At 41.2% G+C, this 8,312-nt stretch overlaps 1 protein-coding gene across 2 annotated transcripts; it reads left to right on the top strand.

The window, feature by feature from the left end:
* The first annotated feature begins 2,083 nt into the window (after positions 1 to 2,083).
* sp7 (Sp7 transcription factor) lies at positions 2,084 to 7,385 on the top strand. Of its 2 annotated transcripts, none has more exons than XM_005944312.3 (2): positions 2,084 to 2,200; positions 3,417 to 7,385. In XM_005944312.3, the coding sequence occupies exons 1-2, from the start codon at positions 2,180 to 2,182 to the stop codon at positions 4,764 to 4,766; spliced, it is 1,371 nt and encodes a 456-aa protein (XP_005944374.1). In that variant the 5' UTR covers positions 2,084 to 2,179; the 3' UTR covers positions 4,767 to 7,385. The 2 variants fall into 2 exon arrangements, with proteins under 2 accessions (XP_005944374.1, XP_005944373.1); XM_005944311.3 differs by having other exon boundaries at positions 2,084 to 2,215; positions 3,417 to 7,384.
* The last annotated feature ends 927 nt before the right edge of the window (positions 7,386 to 8,312 follow it).

Below are 8,312 nucleotides of genomic sequence, written 5' to 3'. Positions count from 1 at the left end.
TCTGAGGATTTAGATAGATAGATAGATAGATAGATAGATAGATAGATAGATAGATAGATAGATAGATAGATAGATAGATAGATAGATAGATAGATAGATAGATAGAGATAGATAGATAGATAGATAGATAGATAGATAGATAGATAGATAGATAGATAGATAGATAGATAGATATTTTGCCCTCAGTTCATAGTGGGCTCTGTAAGTTTATATGACTGCGAACACAGTCTTGTAGGAGTGTGTGACAGTGTGAACTATCGCATGTTGTGGCCTTTGTTCTTCCACTCACACTCCTTCTGGAATAAGAAAATAAAGCGATGAAGGTCAGTTGGAGAGCAGACTGCCAAATATAGCCGCTGTGTTCATGTGAGGGCCAGACTCTCCAGAACGACAAGCCCAGCTCTGACCATGCCCTGTAATTGAGGAGAAAATAAGGACAGAAATTATATGTTTATTTTTGACAACAATTTTAATCTTCTGTGCTCTCCTTCAGAAAACGAGACGCCCACAAAAAGGCACTGAGATTCTGTCTTACTCGAGACTCAGAGTTGAGTTTTTGACTTTTTTAACCAGTGAACAAAATCTGTCAAATGAACATGGCCTGTCGTGTAGGGAAGCCTCAGTAGAAGAAATTTAAATTCAATCAAAACTAAGCTACTACTGACATGTATATTTATTCCCCATTTATAACACAGTTATTGTACTGTAAACACCGCAAATATCATTACTTTAACCTTCATTTAGGCCTGCTTACCCACAGATTCCACTCTATTTAAACCCTAATGTTTTTATAATAATAATCTGTAAAAGCCCTTCATTCACTCTTGGGCTCATGTTATGATCCATAAATGTACAGTTTTGTACAGTTTTTAATTTATGCTCAATTTTCCTTAATTTAACACATTTACCTAATGTGTATGAATTTTTATCTTTATATTTTTATGCAATGAAAAGAATCAGCTGAAGAGTTGAGTCTGGCAGGTTTGTGATAATATAATAATTTGGATATACTGGAAACCAATAGAATTAACCTCTTAACAAATAGTAATTTTTAGTTTATGTTTTGTGAATCTAAATGGAGTCTAACATGCAAAGAGACTGCTCCAGTCAGTTTAAAAGCAGTTTGGGAGCAAACTTGTTTTAAGCTGGCAAACTTAAAACAACTTGAAAAATTTATCCAACAGCCCATTTTTTAACTAACAGTTTTCCTCTGTTAACATAATATTTGAAAGACATATTTCTTACATATTTCTGGATTTTCAACTTTTTTCTTAATCTTAATCTTTTATTTCTTCCCCTATTTCCCACTTTAAGGAAACAGTCTTCTTCCTTTTGGTCTTTTTTTTTTTAAACTAAGCGTTTTAATTCATTTTATTTGATGTGATAATCTTTTCTTTATTTTATTTAATGACTGGATCCTTTTCTTCTTCGCATGCCTCTGTAGTTTAACCTCTTTAACCATCACAGTTAATGTCTGAAAAGGCAGTTAAATGCGTTTAAGAATATTGGAAACAGAGAGAGGGTTGAAACCAGAATAATAAAATCTCTGATAGAAACCACAGACTCGGTCAACTCATTTTTTTTTCTTCTTTTTAAATTTATGTGGCAGAGGCTACACGTTCTTTTGTTATTTTGCTCTCTCGGGGAAGAAGCAGAAGAGAAAGCTTAAGTCGTTTCGCACTTTTTATTTGCAGTTTTGCAGTTTAGTGTCTAACACAGCCAGCTTATAACTGAGGGCGTGCGTGAGCGTCTCTATAGACGAGTCCATCCAGATAATTCTCTGAGGGGATGTCAAATGTAGTCGTTTCCTTCAGACTCCACTGGACTAATCCCAGTGGAAAAAATAATGCCAGTGAAATTGAAATAATGTCCACACTGTGATTGATGACTAACCCATTCATGCATTTATATTGAAAAAAAAAAGATTCGACACTCTCGTTTGGGGAGGTGGGATGTCCTGATTTTAGCCACCAATCTCCGTCCATTTTCCCTCGGCTCTGGGTTTTTATTGCTTCTTAGCGAGTCTTCAAAGAGCCCATAGCCTATAATTAGGGGGCGGGACCCGAGTGCCTCAAAACACTTCCCCGCGTTAGAGCCCAACTTCTTCCAAACTGTCCCGGGACTCTGAGCTGCGCTGCTCCCACTCCCCTCAGCTTCCTAAGGATTTTGTTTCTCAGGGATGGCCGCATCTATTCTGGAGGTAGGGAATGTAATTGTAAGTAGCTTTTCATTTTTCTCCTTCTTCTTAATACAAACTTTTGATGGTGGAATATTTATAAGAAAGTCGTGCAGTTACTAAGGAAGAAACTTCCAGTAGTTTCAGGTCGTCTCATAGGTTATTATACATAGTGAGAGAGAAAAAAATAAGAGTGATAAAAGAGATTTAAATATACTAAAGGCTAAGCTGCTGAAAGTGCCTTGAAATATTTCTATTCACACCGAGCCTATATTTGCACAAATTTGGCGTTTCCTTAAGATGTGATTGCTCATTATCTGGGAACTGTCAGAGGTGCAAGACATGAAGATAACAGGTCCTGTAGGGGCAGCAGGCTAGTTCATCTTAAAGGATGTCACGACTTTTTATTACTTACAAAACAGAGGAAAATCTGCATGAAGAAGGGAGTTCAACCATGTGTTGTGAGAGAAAGTGAATGAACTGAGAGTGAGTCAGATTTATATCTAAAAGTTAGCAGAATATTTGATTTTTAACCACGAATATTAAAAGTTACATGCTGTAGTTACAGATGTGTCACAGCTGGTTTGATAGTTGACACCTCAGCGCACAGTTTAAACAGAAATACAGGAATATAAGCGTGATGTTTTATTAGTTATATCCATGTGTAAACTGTGCATCCAGCAGAAAGTCTCTGAAATGTTCTGCTGTAGCGTTAGGTACTTGCCACGTGGGAACCTAACATAAATCAAATTAAATTCTTGTGACATGTTTGAGTCAAATATATATAATCTGATGTAATCGGTTCAGTTCAAAAATGGCACATTTTTTGCTTTGTAGATAATAAGATCACGACGGAGAACAATAGCTCGTTGCCATGATGGCAGTTAGATGACCTGGTACATATTTAAATCGTCTGTATGAGGAGAACTGTAAATTCAGGTGGATTTTTGTATTTTTCAAGCAAACATAAATGTTAAATTAATTTAAGCTGGTCGAAAGCAGTTTGGGCAAAACTAAAAGTGAGGGAGTTCCTTTGCTGAGCACAGCTGAAACTTTACAAACACAAACATCCACTGCTTAAAATTGCCGTGACCACTTAGAAAACAGAGAGAGGAGGAAAAGCCAGCGGTGGTTGTCACACATACGTTTTTTATTAGAGTTGACACTGACAGAAGCGGCAACAGCAAGCAGCCATTTCCTGCAGAAAGTCTAATTTTCTCCCGTGTCTCCTCCTCCCCAGGAAGACGCACGCTATGGCTCCAGTCCTCTGGCTATGTTAACAGCTACCTGCAACAAGTTTGGCAGCACCAGCCCTGTCAGGGATTCAGCTACACCCGGTAAGACTGCCAGCACCTCTCCAGTAAAGAAGCCCTACAACATGACCTCTGACCTTCAGACAGCCAAGAACGGGCGGACCACAGACAGCAGTGGCCTGGCAGACTCCTACACTGGCTCCTTCACTTCAGCTGGAGGAGGAGGAGGTGGCGGGCTGCTTACACCCACTGGAAGTCCCCCTCCTTCAGCCGGAGGCTACACTACAGAATATAACCCTTTCTCTCACTCCTTCCAGACTTCGGTCTCACAGGACCCGTCTCTTTTAGTGTCCAAGGCCCATGCTACAGCCGATTGTCTCACCAGTGTGTATACTTCGCTGGATATGACACACCCCTATGGCTCGTGGTATAAGGCTGGTATCCACCCTGGCATAACTGCTGCTCCAGCTAATGCTACATCTTCCTGGTGGGATGTCCATCCCAACTCCAACTGGCTGTCAGCAACCCAGCCCCAAGCAGATGGAGGTCTGCAGTCCTCCCTGCAGCCTGTGGCACCACAGGCATCCCTTAGCCCACAGCTGCCCAGTTACAGCACCGATTTTACACCACTTAACCCAGCTCCTTACCCCTCCGTGGGACTGGGCTCCTCCTCACATCTCCTCCAACCTTCCCAGCACATGCTGCCCCAGGACATGTACAAGCCCAAACCTGTGCCAAGTGCAGGGCTAATTGAGAATCCCATGGGGCTAAAGCCTGCTAGGGGATCAGGGGGCTACAGCGGAGGGGCTACACCCACCCGGTCTTCATGCGACTGCCCCAACTGCCAGGAGCTGGAGAGGCTGGGAGCCTCTGCTGCATCCCTGAGGAAGAAACCAGTGCACAGCTGCCACATCCCGGGCTGTGGGAAAGTCTACGGCAAGGCCTCCCACCTGAAAGCCCACCTGCGCTGGCACACCGGCGAACGGCCCTTTGTTTGCAACTGGCTGTTCTGCGGGAAACGTTTCACCCGCTCTGATGAACTGGAGAGGCATGTGCGCACCCACACACGGGAGAAGAAGTTCACCTGTCTACTGTGCAACAAGCGTTTCACACGCAGCGACCACCTCTCAAAGCATCAGAAGACCCACGCAGATTCTGCAATGCAGGGCAAAGCTGTAGCTGTGGAGGGAGACGCAGATTCTCGGAGCGAAGAGACCACAGAGCTCAACTCCAGCGCTGTACCTACCAATCCTGTCGCTGACCAAATCACCAACGGAGATGAGAAGACTGGCACGCCTAACGGGGTGGAGAACAGCAGTGGATTGTTGGAGATCTGACTTGATGAAGTCTTGAAATTTTAGAGGTGTTTTCTTTTCTTCTTTTTGTTTTTTTTAAATAGGAAAAAAACTCACCTTACAAACACAAAACTGTATTTTATTTCAAGACATACAAAGGAGACAGTGTTTGAAAAGACTTGATATGATACAGGACTGATAAAGGTTGAAATCACTTCTGGACCACACACACACACACAAGCATAAATATGACCAAGCCTGCAAACATATAGCGATCCTCAAATGTATGCAGACACACATGCACAAATATGAGCGACCGAGACATAAATGAACACAATATGCACATGTGAACAGGAATAACTATGAGCAAATGTGCAAACATCCATAATGCATGCATGCAGGGGGATACACAAAAGTACGTCTGCTCGGAAACACATACAAGTAAACATGCTCGTGCACAAATTTTGTAGCCTACACACATTTTCTGCCTTTCAAATGAGACAAACCACTGGGGAAATTTAATCTGCAAAAGCAGAAGGAAAAGAGCTCTGAAGCCGCAAAAGGAAAGTAGTTTTAAAACGAGACTTATGGTCAGGATGATGGAGTCGATGAAGCATTGCATGCCTAGAGAAAAATCTGATTTACAGCTGTACTTTGATACTTATTCATTATTCTTGAAACAATCAATGGACAATCTACACTTACAGCTTTTTGTTGCCAAAGACATTCTGTTGTACAAGGTATTGCATTTCACCTTTGTTTGCTGTTTGCTTCTTACCATGTCTAATTTAATTTCATATTTACTTTAATAATCTAATTTATGTCTTAAATTATACACATGAAAGATTATCTTGCACCTGCAGGAAATACCTGAAGAAAAAAAAGAATGCAAGATGGTTGAAGCCGGCCAAAAAGAAAATGAAATACATTAAATTAAGACTGTTTTTTCTTATTTATTAGCTATAAGGAAGAGTTTGGGGGTTGTTTTAAAAGTTTTATTTATAAACCTTGAAGTTAAATGTGCGTGTAAACTAATTCTTATATAATCTTTTAATTGTGAAGTCTTCCATACCTGGCAAAATAATGATCAATAAGGGCTTTCTTCCTTGTTTGTGCATACTATATATTGACAACAGTATATAGATATGTATATAGGTGTGTTATTTTTTTATGCATTTTCTATGTTTTGTATAACTTTCCACAAGAAATGATGTCTAGAACGCTTTGGTTACAACAACAAAGAACGTAAAGTAAAAGCTTAATTTTTTTTGATTATTAATTTTGTTATTTAGGCAGAACTGAAGTCCTGGTGTTTGCTGACTTGTTGTGAAATGAGTGTAAAAGATACTGTAAATAGCGATGAAGCATGGTACACATGTTGTAAGGTTTATGGTGTGGAATAATGACAATTTTGGTGCTTTTAAGAGTAAAAAAAAATTTGAAAGAGAATTTTTTTGTGTTGTTCCTACACAAAATCCTTCAGAGAGGAAGCTTTAACATGAAGACGGAAATAATGAGAAGCAATTCTTCCATGAGCCTTCACTTTATCATTTTTATCACACTTTATCCCCTTCTCTCGCCTCACTTCACATCATTCTTTTCATATCTTACTGTATTTCCACCTCAGCCTGGCTAACCAAATACTTTCATTATCTTTTGCAGCACAAACAAAGCTGTTCACTGAATTGGAGTCTTAACTCCACACAATGACCCCCTTTCAGAGATCCACTGTAGTTACACTCAAGACAATTACTCCACTCTCCAGCTCGAGAGGGGTAATTACTGAGAGCGATGCTCCAGGAGAGTCAGGAGAGAGGAGAAGAGGGGATTAGGACAGGGGAGCTGTGGTTGTATTGTTTATCCAGGGAGGCGGTCAAACAAAGAACCCCAATTAAGGAAGGATGCGGGACGAAAGACACGATGTGGAGATACAGACGCTGAGAAGAGGCCGAGCCGATCACCAAGCATCTTTTAAAACGCCTCTCTTTTTCTCTGCCACTTTTCCTGGGTTTGAGGAAGAGTTAAAGTCCCAACAAGTGGCACTTGTTTGTCCTTCTCACCACTTTCTTGTCAGGTTACTCAGGCTTTTCCAGACTAATAAAAATACTTTAGGAGGGCGGATTTCCCGCTGTGTTTTAAAAGAGAGATAGCCTCAGGATAGACCAAATGAGGCCCCAGATATGTGCACCAGTAGCAGTGCCAGACAACAATGATTTAAGGAGCTAATCTTTGTCATAATTAAGCATATTTCCAACAAGATATAGCAAGGCAGGCAAGCACACATGACAAATGTAGAGATATGGTCAAGTTTCATGGAAAATCTCAATTCGTAAACAATTACAATACATTAAACTAGAACAGGAAACAAAACACTGGCTTCATAAAAGCAAAGACTTTCATGACAGAAGTGAAGAGGAGACCTGCACTGTTTGAACCCCCCTGAATCTACTGACTCTACTATTGTAACATTTACACTTCCCAGGCTGCATGGTTCCAATTTAGGGCTTCTAATGAGCTGTAGTTGAGGTCAATTTATATAAAACGTCCCGGGGCCGACTCTGTCATCAAGGGCCGACATGTTTATGGTGGTCTGAAGTGGGCACACGGTCGAGTCCACAACATAAAAGGCAAACATGGGGAATGAGGTATGGGTAGGGTGTGTCAGGCCAGCGAGAGAGGGTGGGGGGGTTAAGAAGACGGTCAGTGGCTTTTAAAACCTCTGCTACTACTGGTATTTTCTGCCTTTTTAAAATACACTGCCTTTGCAGTGGTGGTGGTATACTGTAGCCTTAACTTTATTTTTACTTCTTTTATTTAGAAAGCCAGGAAACATTAAGTGTTTCTTCAAGTAACGGCGTAAAAAGAAAATATACATGCAGTGACACATAGAGGCAAAAAGCAGAAGCTGGGACAATCTGTTCCATATGGTTTGCCCACAAGTGCCCATTTGCTCCATTTACAAAATCAAAAGCAGACTTAATAAGACTAAAAAGGTTATTCCAGAGGATCCTAGACACACCTGCTTAAGCCATCGTGCAACTAATTTCCGATCTAACAAAAACAAAGAAGCAATTTTAGAATATTTCCTCGCCCGGTGTTTTGTTAAGCGTTGACGACTCGATGAGTTACGCAAACTCAAGCTTAATGAATTACTCCGGGGAGGGGATCAGATTCCAGTTCATTAGAATGAAAGCCCTCATCGTGATGTGTTGAACAAAATGCTAATTAACCTCTTTTCCTGCTATTATCCGGTCCTAACTGATTAGTCACGTAAAACAATGGGCTGTGTTCTGATATAGCCACAGGCACAAGTACCCCTACCTCTACCTGCCAGCATGTGCAGGCGGGGGCTTGTGAGAGGCAGGACAAAAGCGCAGGTGTCTGCAGGTGTGCCTGGGTCTCTGTGGCGAACAGTGGGCTGAAATGGGAAAGAATGTCAGCATGCCCAGAGGCTCAACAGCCAGGCCGCAAGTAACGACAAGATAAGGCTTTAGTGGCAAAGTGGAAAAGTAAAGTGACCTGAGTGAACCATAGCACGACCCGAAGAGCAAAAGAGGTCAGGCTAAACGAAACAAAGGTAAAGGAGAA

This window comes from Haplochromis burtoni, unplaced genomic scaffold (assembly GCF_018398535.1).
Source record: "Haplochromis burtoni strain Fernald_Lab_line unplaced genomic scaffold, NCSU_Asbu1 Contig_403, whole genome shotgun sequence".
Classification (NCBI taxonomy): Eukaryota; Metazoa; Chordata; class Actinopteri; order Cichliformes; family Cichlidae; genus Haplochromis; species Haplochromis burtoni.
The sequence above is the reverse complement of the archived record's forward strand: the minus strand, read 5'-3'. Positions and strand labels throughout refer to the sequence as shown.